Here is a 13,220-nt window from a genome sequence, read left to right as displayed (position 1 = left end):
GGGCTTTTAAATGATGGGGAAGGAGAGAACCTGGGCAATAGTTTGCTGAGATGTTTGGGTCTTCAATAGGGGTAATACAGTTGCAGATTTGAAGGAGGCAGGGGAGGGTCCCACGGAAAGAGAGATTAAAAAGATCATGCAAATGATTGAGACTAAGTCTTTGACCATTTGGAGAGCAAAAGGGTTTCCAGGAGCGCAACATTATTTGGCACTGTGAAGGATGGGTGATAATTCAATAGGAGAGGTAGGGGAGAACTAGTTAAGCATGGAAGAGGTAGGGGGAGAGTTGGTGTACAGAAGGAGAGTTGGGGAGCGAGAGAGAGGAGGGCTGTGAGAGTGTCATGAATTTGATATATTTTAGGGGAAAAGTAGTGGCAAAGTTATTAGCAGAAAAATAGAAGGCGAGGGATATTGGCTTGGGAGGTGTGAGCAGATTGGTGTTTGCGGGGGTGAATGCGAAGAGAGGAGATAAGGTTTGTGAAGTAGGAGGATTTGGCAGAGTCCATTGCATAGTTTAGGGCAGCAACGGAATTTTTGTAGGCTTGGAGCAGGGAAGGTGTCTGTAATTTGCACCAGCATTGTAGGTCACGGTGCATGTTTGTTTTGAAGATCTGAATTTCCGAGGTGATCCACGAGTGAGGACTTGGACTGAAAGGTGTGCATGTGCGAGCAAGATAGTGTTGGTCAATTTGAGTCATAAGTGCATAGTGAAAATCAGGGAAAACATAGGCAATGGAAGACGCACGAATCGGGGAAAGGGAGAAGGTAGAGATCCTCACATTGTCAAAGTAAGGGGCAAGAGAGTCCTGCCCGAATTTCCTCTTAGTCATTGAAGAGGGGAGATGATGAGTAGAAGTGGAGGTGCCAAGATATTAAAGTGAACAATACGGTGATCCAAGGCAGAGGGGTCAATAGAGAGGTCTAAGGAGGAGAGTGAAGTAGAGAGGAAGACAAGGTCAAGAGATGTCCCAAAGAGTGGGTAGGCTGGTGGTGGTGGGAGTAAAGGGAGTGGTCAGATAGGAGGGATTTAAGTTTAAGGCAGTTGGCTGCAGAGGGCTGGGGAACATCAAGTCATCCAGCATGACAATGGAGATGTCGGTAGAAAGTGACTCGGGAGATGGGTCAGATGAGGCAAGGCGTTGAGAGGACCAGGGGGGTTGATAGAGAGCCAGAACAGTGAGAGACGTAAGAGGGTGAAATCAAATAATGGCATATTCAAAAGAGGACGAATTGATGTCAGAGAGGGGGATACAAGGGCAGGGTTGAGGGCCTTATTGATAAGGAACCCCACAATGATGCCCTACCCAGCTGGTTTGGGAGAGTGGGAGATGATGGCAGAGTCAGTGTGGAGAGCTACTGTTGTAGCAGAGTCACAAGGAAAGATTCAGATTCCTGTCATAGCAAGACATTAAATTTGAGGGTGAAAAGAGTTGAAGTGGTCAGTGATGTAGGAAGACTTGTTACAGAGGAATTGTGCATTCCAGGGGCCAAGTGAAAGAGTGAGAGGTGGGAGATTGGAGCAGCTGTTGTGCAGTTTGGAGGAGGATAGAAGAGGTTTGAGATCCCGGTAGCATCAGAGCGTCTTATTTGAGTGTTCAGGCTGCAGGGGGAAGGAAGAAGATGTGGAGGCTGGAGTGTGATGCAGGATTTACACCAATTTGAGGTTTCAGGCTATGAGAAAAGGGAAAGAGATGAGTGAGTTGAAGGAGGAATGGAGCAAAATGAAGATGCAAGATAGAGGGTAGAAGAAATAGGCAATTGACGATAATGAAGAAAAGGTGCAGTCCAAGTGAGACGGAGGGTAGGGGTGAGCGTAAAGGGAAGGGCTCTATGGCTGGCTGAGAAGAAGCAGGTTTAAGTTCTGAGTTGGGTTATAATGGGGGTATAGGTAACCAAAACATAGTTAATTAACCCAAAACAACACTGCTACTTCATTCAGAAGTGCTGAGAAGCAAAACCGGGCAATGTGAGCTGAAGGACGGAGTGGAGGAGCCAAGCAGGAGTTGAGAACCAGTATGCAGAGAACGGGACGCCGAGATGCTGGTAGGCTGCCGGAGAGGGCTGCAGATAGTGTGGTGAGGGAGTAGTGGCTCCAAGGAGCCCAAGTGTTTGACTGGAGGACAGTTAGCAGGGAGCTCAACCGTCTGCCTTGTGAAGCTTCACGGTGCTTGTTGCGACTGCCAAGGCTGCTAAAGAGCCTGGGAGCATCTGAGGGGCAGGTGGCCAAGACCCTGACCTCAATCGTGGAAGAAAATGAGAAGCGTGACCTAGTATTCACTGCTGGTGAGTTTCAAAGGGGAAAAGCCTGGTATGTGATATGCGCGATTGAAAAGACATTTCAAAGTTGCATGCAATGCTACGTGTGTCTGAAGGAAAGTATTGTTGAGGTGAAAGAAAGTCTATATGCGAACTGGCAGGGAAAGCTGGGAGTGAAACAAAGTAACAGAGCAAGTGCCAAAAAGGGGAGGCACGCTGGAAAAGGTTCAGAGAAGATAAAATAAATAAACTTATGAATGTCAAGGATATTAACAAGAAAGAGGCATAACACATGAAGAGAGATGTGCCGCTTGTGTGAAGGTTAAAGATTGTCAGCTAAGGGTGTTCGCAATGTGCAATTAAGAGGCCGTGGGCACACCTAAATGAACTGGAAATCAAACTGTAAAGAGAAACCCTTTTTGTTGGAGTAGTGTAAGGAAGGCATGGTATCAAACAGTGAAGACAGACACAAGTGATCACAGTTCAAGGGTGTTTATTGAACTTCAATGGGTTGATTGAATGCCTATCTAACTCTAAATCTAAGGATGGGAGCAAGCTACGACAATCAAATAATAATAATAATAACGCAGTCATAGTGAAGTTTCTGACAAAATAAAAAGGGCCTATTGTCAATCCTTGCTTCTAAATCCAAATAGTGTGGGTAAAAACAATGTATGCAAAAGAAAAGTGTTCAAGAAGCAATATGTCAGAATAGTTGAGCAGTTGGCTTCCCTTGCCCATGTTTTCAGCACAGGACAAGGTGGCACACTCGAGATTCACACACACTCTTACTTCTCTGCCACGAGGATGAAGTTCAAAACATAGGTATCTGGGCCTTCTGCAACAAAGTCTCTTTCCCAATAAATGTCTCTTAGTGCAGAGTGCCTGGTGCAACAAACAAGTATCAAAGTTCCTTTCTCATCAGGATTTTCACGTTCACAAGTTCTCAGGTTTACTGTTCACCATGGTTCTCCCTCACTCGGGCTTTGACCCCCTTAAACACAAGTTCAGACTTTGTAACCTCACTTTCTTTGCTTTCTTTTTGTTATTAAAATTCGAAGACTTTCGACTGTGTGATGGAATTTTCTTAAACCATCTCAGGACCACTTCGATTTACTTCATCCACAAGTTTCACTTTATTGCTTTTGTTTCTGACACTTCTTCGCTGGGTACAGCATACAGAGACTTTCGATTGAGCACAGCCGCAGTGCCGAACCACTCTGTTACTTTGACTCGTACCTTCTCTGATTCATATTAAAGTTCAAACATCCATCGGCAATTGAGCTTTACTCGCATCTTTCATCACATGCGTTAATATTCTTTGCTCTTGTGCTCCTCATACAATGTTGTCACTTGCAACCTTGACTTCAACACAGACCGGCCTTGCATCGGTCTCCCCAACTCACTGGCTGCGTTGATCTCTCTCGTGCTGCTTTGAACCTGGAGCCAAGGACGGTACCACGGTGGCTTCTGCTCCTCCCTGACTCACGCAGTCATGCAGGAGGGCCCTGGGTATCTCTGACACACAATGCAGGACTCTTAAGTCTGGTTTTCTAGCCTTACACCTTTTAATCTGAAGGTTTCTGGAAAGTAATGTTTTTTCAGTGGAAAGGTCAAGGGTATCTCCCTCCTTGCTCTCCCTTCTCTGTTTGGCGCCTTTCTCCCCTCCTTCAGCTGCCATCTGGAAAACACTGTTCCTTCATGTGCTGTGCCTCACTCAGAGTGTGCTTTCGTGCTCTGCCTTTTATCCACGTGGGGAAGCTTAATGGGAGTCATGTGTGAGTTGTTAACAGTAATTGCCATACTCTGCCTGACCATAGTAGTGGGACATGTCAGGTACAATGCTCGGGTATGAGTATGCTTTCTCCCAGAGTGGGCTTTCTGTGTGAAGGTTTTAGTGTAGGAAGGGTGGTGGGAGTTACGGTTCCCAGGTATCCTACCTGCTAGGATGTAGTAAAGGTGTTATGGGGGGTACTCCACTCCCCGAATACCCCCCACTCAGGTGATCCTCGAGCACTCATCCACCTACAGGGTCTGGATCCAAATGCAATGGCAGTGCCCTGGCCATCAGAGAGTGAGATCCCCAGGGACCGGCGGGTGAGACACTTTCTGGTTCTCACAAGGGTCACACACAGGTGTGCCAATATTGTGTTGTTGCGAAAGTATCTGACAAAGTGCTGCTGTTAAATATTATTGAACCCTGCTGTTGGAGACACCACACATGGGGGTGATAGTACCATGCGGTTGCCAAGGACTTTAACAGACGAAAAGTACCAAGAATAAAGATTGAGGGTGGAGCTGACTCAAATAAGAGTGTGAAACACTGACGTATTTGTATTTTGGTTTTGTTGGACATTGTAAAGGAAGTAAAGAATCGGGTCAAAGGGGCCTGAGCCAAAAAGTGGAAGATGGAACTTTGTGTTATAGAAGAAGAAGAAACTTTTTGTTATGGATTGTAAGTTTTGAGATTCATCACGTGGGATGAGGAACGGCCAACTGCAGATAAGTAAAGTTATCATTGCTAAGTACCAAACTGTTAAATTCATATAGGCATAGGAAACCTATAAGAACTTATTAGAAATTGGTGAACTGTGAATTCTACCCACCTTGTGAATACCCCAGTGACTGGAACTTCGGGAAAGGAGTGGAGGGCCAGTTCCTTAGCCATGTGGAGATTATTTTGAATACACACTTTGTTGTACCTACATGTCGCTACACTTATTTGTTGTAAAGCGTAAGGGAAAGCATAGTTTTATGACAATAGACTATTCTTTTGATTTGACGGACAGACTTGGACTATTTGTTTAACTTGGATGGTTGAGATGACTTCCCGTTATAGAGTTAGGGCCAGATAGGAAGTCTCCAACCCCAGTCCAAATTAATAAAGGTTTTCGAAACTTGTACATTTTGCGTCTGTGTCATCACTTGTGATACCATGCCTGCTTCACAATGAATACAAACATTTTCTGTTTTATAGTTAAAACATTTGTACTCGATTATTAAATAAAAACTCACATTGGGAATGGAACTTACTTTTTTACTCCCTACAAAATCATTTTACTCCCAACTTAAAAAAATATAGGGACTAAGATAGTCCCACATCAAAACCTTATCTTGAGCGCTAATTACACTGTCACCCCCAAATGAAAACAGGCTCAGGCTACAGACAGAGATCGCTCTAGGTTTACATGAATCATATATGCTCAGTCCTTTAACCACAGCCCTTTCCCTTGGGGTCCACAGATTTTGAAGACTGTGTTCTTAGACAGCAGAGCTGCCTCCCAGAAAACATCCAGTGGCCACACAGGATAGAGCCACCCCTCAGGTGATCTAGACCCTACAGGTCACAGATCACAGAATCAGCTCTTAGTCAACACAGATCTTAAAGAGAAGGCCTTAAAAAGAACTGTCATTTAGCGTATGCAAATCCTAGATGTGCATCACTTAGACAGCAGCATATCCCTCCAGGCACCCAGCGGTTTCAGACTGATGCCTAGCAGAGCTACAATTCCTTCAGAGGATCAGACACCAGTGCTATTCTTCACAAAACTCCATGTCCCCAACGTAGTGTTCTGGTGGGGGAAAGCTTGTGTGGGTGTCTATTGGGCTCTCTCCATGGAAGTCTGGTAGTGCTATGCAGTGCATTGAGGCACACATTCACATGTAGAACGCCCAGCAGGACCGGTGCTCCAGGATAATCAAGTTGGCAGAAGCCAAATGCAAATATCTCTGCCCAAACATGCCAGACGGCATATTAAAACAAGCATTGGCAATGCCAACAGTTTGGGCTTTTGTAGAGGCACTGCTATAGTGTTATTAACTACCTATTAATGGTAGCAGCTGCAGAATGGTGTGAATATATGGGTAGCTAATAGCAGTGCCTGGCAAATGCCTAATACTTATACACAAGCCAAAACTGTTGGCTTTGCCAATGTTTGTTTTTAACAGGACTTCCGTGAAGAACACGCATAGGCTGAAGACAGACCTGGTTAAGACCTGTCTATTACAGAAGTAGCGCGTATACAACTCCAAATAAGTAATTGACTCAGAAGACCACTTTGAGAAAACAATGGCGCAGGCACTTCAAGTGCAAAATTTGATGGTAAGGCTTGAATAAAGCAAACTCAAAGAGTTCCCATGAGGTAGTGTTTTCGGCAGGGGTGGGGGGCGGGGGCAGGAATTGGATGGGAATGGCCATAGGGCTTGTCTTGACCATGGGCAGTCAATGGGTGGGCCAATAACCAAACAGCACCTACAAGCTTTGTGTCCCTCTTCATATGCAATTTCTCCCTCTCTGTACTCCAACGCAATTTCTTTGGCTTAGTAGCCCAAACTAAACACGTGGTTGTACATGCTTGTTTCAGTAGGGCAGCACAGCGCTTACCTTTTTCTCCTTTCTCTCCTTGTGGGCCGAACTTTCCAGGGATCCCGTCACTGCCTTTCTCACCTACAGGAACAGAAACCATATCATTACCCGTGTATCCACATCTTTGCTGCCCCCACCTATCAGCTTCTAGCTCTTGCTACTTTCCTCCTTGCTCCACACCATCTGGCACTCTCCTCAATCCGTCCACTTCCTCTCCTGCCCTGCTCATCTTCTCATTCAATCTGCTCGTTTTCGCTCCTTGCTCCCCTCCTCTGGAACTCAATTCTCCACTTAAAACATCACCAATATTAACTCATTCAAATAAGCACTCAAGAGCCACCTCTTTCCTCTGGAAGGAGGACCCATCTCTTTGCACAATATAGCACCCCCTCTAAAACCACCACCTTCCAATCCTGTGCTTACTGTCAATCACAACTTAATCCCCGACATTTGGGTAGATGTCTTACTCTGTACTTTTCCCCTTCTATGTAAACCTCCCTTTCCCCACCACCAACAGATCACCTGCTGACTTTTTGATGATTGTTAATTCTTTTGTAAGCGACCTGACTTCAGGACTGACCAGACTCTGGGTAATACCCTATAAGCATTTCTGTTTTCGAAATATTATACAATCAATTAGTAGCTGGCGAGGACCAACCAGTTTGTAACAATCATTCTGACTGGTGCTCGCTGAGTCGTAACCAGCCCGACAAAGCCTTACCTGCTTTGTTGCTGCATGCATCGGTGTTCGTTCCTGATCTGCGACTGGCCGCCATGGAAAGGGAGAAGAGACTACATATAGTGCCTTTGCTACATTCTATGGCAGCCATTTTCATCGTTTACTTTTTAAAATATATTTTTCATGGCCGCCATGGAAAGGGACAAGGGACTATGTGTTGTCCCTTCGTCCCGATCTATAGTGGCAATTTTTATTTATTAGTACACCTGTCAATGTGCAGGGGTACTAATAGCAATAGAACCCTCAGAGGGGGGCATTACCAGTCTGGTAATGCTCCAGGGCTTACATTAAAACCCTTGCTTCTATTAGGCTTGTAACTAATGCCCCGGGGCATTACCAGAATGGTAATGCCCCGCCCCTTGGGTTCTAGTGCATTAATATAGCGTGGATTCCAGTGATTATTTACAAAAGATTTTCCTTATTTCGTGCCTCTATGCGGATCGGACATCAGCCCTAGCAATTCAGCAATCTAGATTTAAATATGAATCTTGTTTTGCCCACTCTCACTGCACTTATTCACTGTCGAGTCCAATCCTGTGGACAAAGCAGAGATGACCCTCACATCGCCTGCTTCACTTTACCTAGTCCCCATTCTCCACTCATTCTCTCTGTGCTCAGAAGGTTAAGGTCCATCTACATAGCAAAAGAGGACTTCCAACCTTCATCACCCTGACTACTACCCACTGCCACCTGCTCAACATTCATGAAGATAGTCTAGGCCCAGTCCACCGGGAATCTTACATACAAGTACAAGTGGACTCCTCTATAGTCAGATGGATCAGTGAGTTTATAACACGCCCCAATTGTTGACATTCCAAATTCTGCCCTAGCATTATAGGGTTGTTATGACAGCCGATCTCAGAGGGCCGTTGTGAGAATGCTAATGTCAACATAGTCTAAAGACTGGCTCTTCCTAATCAGTGTAACTGTAGTAATGTGTGCTCTTGGTCCTACTTTGCATTCTGCATTTCATGCATCCTCTGCCAGAATAAGACAAACCACGTTATCAGGAACAAGTGTCCATTAATGGAGAACCCTGGTGAACTGTTGAGTGTCCAATTTACTAAAAGATATCACTACTTCCTTCTCGTTTGACTCTGTTATGATGTGTGTTCTTGAGGATGGAAGTTTGACCCCCATCCCTTACTTAACCCAGCATGTCAGCAGTAAAATGACATGAGAACTGGTAGAGGTGGAATTCAAGGGACTCATCATTTGAATGAAAGAGCGTGATAGCCGGCGAGAGATGTCCCTTAGGATTGGACCATCAACAAGGCAGTGAAAAGTTATATGCCAGTGGATTTAAATCAAGCTGAGGTTAATGCCTAGAAATAGGTAAAGTCTACAACCAGGGTCTCCAACCAGTAGATTGTAAGCCACTGGCAGCTCACCTGAGGCTTCCCAGTAGCCTCTTGCATCAGACACCAGAATGAGCAGTGTGTGTTTATTTTGGTGTCTGGTCCTCTTCTCCTGCCCCCTCCCTCTCCTCTTCTTGAAGCAAACAGTCAAAAGCTGTGTGCACGGTGAGAGGAGAGGGTGCACCTGGGCTTGAAGGGCTCGAGGCAATGTCCCAAGAAGGGTTAACGATCAATAACAAATGTAAATGGGAAATGTGTGTTGTGCCCATTGTCACCAAGAAGTGCAAATAATGACTGATTAGAAAGGGAAGGTGCATACATCGGCATGCCATGTGAAACAAAACCGGGGCTGTGATGGGTTCAGTCTCACTGAGATTTATTTTGGTTAGCATTACTGTGCAAGCTGGTAATTGTAGGCTTTGATTCTGATTGGGGAAAATAAAGCTACAGCTGGAATCGTGTTTTGCTCAGCATGTGTGTGTGTGTTTGTGCGTGTGTAGAAAAAAGACAATCCGTGTGAATCCCAGCTTGCAACAAAAAAGGTACATCTAGCGGTACGTGTTGCTGTTTATTGTGAATTATTCTTTTTTATTTGAAGATACTGAGTTCTCTCTTTTAAGGCAGTAGTACCCGATTGTATTAAAGGTTAAGGTGGAATTTCCCGTGATATGGAGGAGCCCAACTCTATGTTCAAGTGCTAAAGGCAATCTTACATTTAATTAATGGGGAAAACTACTATCTGCAATGCATTCTGGTGCTTGTCCACTTACATTTACAAAACTAAACACAAATGTGAAATGAGATGTGCTATGAATGCAGGACTTTAAGAAAATTATCTGAGAGTTCTGTTTCAGCCTGTGTTTCACAAGAGTACAAATTAAGCAATTCAATGGGAAAGTTGAGCAGTGGTTTCTATTTATATATTTGGATATGTACAGGATTAATATGGCTTAATCCTAGTTCCCAAGTAACAGAGCACTGCACAAAATAGGGTGGTGAATACAGAAAGAGAACATGGAGGAGAGCCATTTGATCGGAGAAGAATAGGGTTGATCCCTTTGGCTATGTGCACAAACCAGGGATCTGCAGAGATCTGTGGGGACCCTGTATGCGTATGTTAAAATTCCAAAAGGGTTTTCTAAAGCCTTTCAATACTGGGTTGAAATAGTGCAATTCATAAGCACTGATTTTGCTGAAAAATGTGCAAAACACCATGCAATTTAGATGTAATTATCTCACATGTGGAAAATGTCACCCATAGAAGGCAGGCTATGCCGGCACTCTGCCAGCACTACCACTGTAAAACACATGTTGATGGCATTGCAAAACCTATATTCTACTTGTCATTTTAAACCATTTTTATGTTGCTGGAGCACTCAATATGTTTGAAAGAGCTGTATGTGCAAGTGAGACATGGCCCAGTGGTCATGCACTAGAATGATCTGCATGATTCCTGCAGGGAGAGGCAGCGATTCTGTGAGCTGTTCTCTGTGACACTACCTCCTTCATAAAGAGCAGACATTTGGCAGGTTGCCACCCACTATGAATAAGTCTCCCCTTGCTACAACCATATTGTTTTTGCTCAAAATGTTGATATAACAGTTTATATATTGTCTGGTTAGGTTGTTATATGATTTGTGCATGATTCAAGTCATTGCTATAAAACTGAATTTTATTTTGGGCCTGTGATTGACTCTCATTTTTGCATATAACTTGAATACATGGTTTCCACATGTTCATTTATTCAATCTTGCCAATTATTTTGACAAACCTTTTTAAGGGTAGACAACAATGTAGGTTTTGGCTTACTTTTCCTTAGGTGAATTCTGTGACCTAGTATGTGAGCAATTTGCATGAATTGGGGATATGCTAAACTGCCATTGGATTTTATTTTTTGATAAGCAGCACATAATGTATGCTTAATGATTTTAAAACCGTATAACACATTGATTGAAATACTACTCAGATTGTTTTTGCACGTGCAGCCCCAAAAGAAAAAAAATAAACTATCTTTGTTGAAATCCTGGATGCAGATGAAGGCACAGCATCCAAAAAAAGGCAAAAGATGTACCATTTCCATCCAGAGGGGGCAACCGATTTTTGTTCTTACAGTGTAAAAAGAAAATGTGCCTCTTTAATCTACAGCGCCCAAGTTACAGTGAGTAACAGTGAGAGGCATTTTGCAATAATACACACAAATTATGTAAATAATTTTAGCAAAGGAAGCTGTGTGTGATCCTAAAAAGTAGGCAAACTAAACGCTGAAATTCAAATGCTGTTAGAGGCATCCTTCACAATGTCTAATTATTTGATGAAAAACAAATGTATTTTTACAGATTATGCAGTTTTGAAGTTTGCTGTGAATCCTATGGCAGAGTCTGTTGTAAGAGATTTTAAAAACTGTCTCAAATGTATGTCTGCAATGTCAGATGTTCAGTTAGGTGCAGCCACTATGGCAGGGAGGGTATCTGGAACGTGATTCTCTATCTCTGCAAATCTGCCTTTTTCAGACATGAACCTCCTGAAATCAAAACATTGACCAGTCTGACAGCACCTGGGCCCTGTTGCTGTTTCAAGCTACACAGCAGATTACTGATCACTGGTGGAGAGAATGCAGTGTCAGACTTCACAATAAATGTCTTGATTGGTTTCCTACATTCTGATATGTATGACAATTTCTAGGAGACAGCTACTAATAAAAAAATAATGAAATAAAGATGTTTTTGTAGTTATTAATTTCATATTCAATCCATACGTTATTCCTTTCTAATGGAAAGAGCAAATATACCACCAAACAATCTTGGTCCACATTCTCATACTCATGTGCATTACCACCCCAGTAGCCCGTGCCTATTGTCCATTAACTTCAAGTAGCTCTTGCTCAAGTACATTTTGGAGACCTCTGGTCATCGTTAAGGTCACTGTCAAATTTTCAAAACAACAAAAAAAGTTAAGTCTATAAATATTGGAAATGCCAATGTTATGGCATGAAAACCCCTTCCAAATTGGAGGTGGGGGGCTATGGTATGTGCATGTGTGTCGGTGTGCTGAAGTCCCCTGCTTGACTCTGGGAACTGCCGAAGGAAGGGACAAAGAGGGCTGAGTGCCTACCTCATCCAGCGGGTGATGGGCTGAGGGATGGAATGGGGAGGATTCCCTGGTTACCATCCCTTGGTCTTTTCCATTTGGCAGGGGACAGTCACACTGAGATCGCTAGGGCGGCACCTCAACCCCTACATTTACAAATTCCCTCAATGAAGCAATTCCTGGGCCCTGTTTGGCTCTATGGCTCGCAAATACGCCTCCCATGAAGTACTAAGAAATAAGGCTAATAAGACCCAGGCATGATGGCTCAGACTCTAATTCCCCATGCATTCACAGTGGCTTGCCGCCGTGACCTGGGCCTCGGATACAGAGAGGGCTCGGGTGACTCTGCAACCTCCAATGTCCAAACCCAGAAATGTCTGGTCCCAGTTCCGCTCCTTCATCGCCTCTATTTCCCCCAATGATATAGATGGGTCGTCTGTGTCTTCCTCTCCCGCCAACAGTCCCACCTAAATCATACACTAATTGCTGTTTACTTGTATTCTGTTTGTGTGATTGGATGCAATGTCTATTCTACTCGACTGTCATTGCTTTGCACCAAATGTTTGTATTAATGCTGTGATTGCCAGGTGCGGCTTCATGCTTGCTCTTCTGTTGTAATGTCAAGCACTTTAAATAAAGTTTTTTAAAAAAATGTTAAAAAATAATAATAATAAAAAATATTTAAAAAAAAATACAAAAATAGGACCCGGCCCGGAAGGATAGCTGAGGGGTAGCAAGTTTGTCTTTTAAGCAAGACAACACAGAGCTACACAGATTCCAATTCCAGTATTGCTCTTAGAGACTGGTCTGCATTGTTAAGCACGTAATTATAATTATGAAAGATGATTTCATTAATAAATGTAACCCACAAAACGAATCTCACCTGTACAACAACAAGAAACAGCGTTGACCTTAGCACACACAGCTCTCTCAGACCTACCTTTCTCTCAAATGAAATTCAAAAGGGCTGCCAAGCCTCATATAGATGTTGGCCGTCCCTTAGCCTCAACTGGGCTTAAGTGTGGCTGAAAGCATTGAGCAATCATAGTTCTCAAATGATTGTGCCTTCCATCTGCAAACCCTTACCCAAAATCTGTTCCGGGGGTGGATCAACAGCATTATAAAATTGCTGCCCCCTCATTTAGCTAGTGTGGGTTGTTGAAGTAGGTTTTTGGAGGAGCTTGGCACGTGATCCAAGGACTGTGAAGGAGTGGAGGCTGTTGGAGGAAAGAGTGGTAGAATGAGCTAGGAGGAGGTGGTAACATCAGGAGGAGGTGGTTAGAATAGGAGGGAGTAGTGCGTGTTTGGAGGAGGTGATACCCTCAGAAGGGTATTCCTGTTGAGGGACATGCCCTTGTTTTAGAGGACTAAGGATGGTGCTCCCAGAAGAGACTCACAGACGTCTTGCCCCTTA

The 13,220-nt window shown here is 43.9% G+C and overlaps 1 protein-coding gene across 2 annotated transcripts in view; it reads right to left on the bottom strand.

Moving 5' to 3' along the window:
- Window positions 1-13,220, bottom strand: part of LOC138503305 (veficolin-1-like) — a 134,197-nt gene that overhangs the window by 103,043 nt on the left and 17,934 nt on the right. For both annotated transcript variants that reach the window (XM_069622913.1, XM_069622914.1), the window contains exon 3: window positions 6,641-6,703. In XM_069622913.1, coding sequence (XP_069479014.1) covers window positions 6,641-6,703 — 63 coding nt within the window. The remainder of the gene's footprint in view (window positions 1-6,640; window positions 6,704-13,220) is intronic.

Source organism: Ambystoma mexicanum, chromosome 11 (genome assembly GCF_040938575.1).
Source record: "Ambystoma mexicanum isolate Mex_15411 chromosome 11, UKY_AmexF1_1, whole genome shotgun sequence".
NCBI lineage: Eukaryota > Metazoa > Chordata > Amphibia > Caudata > Ambystomatidae > Ambystoma > Ambystoma mexicanum.
Note: the sequence above shows the minus strand (reverse complement) of the source record. Positions and strands in the feature narration are given on the sequence as shown.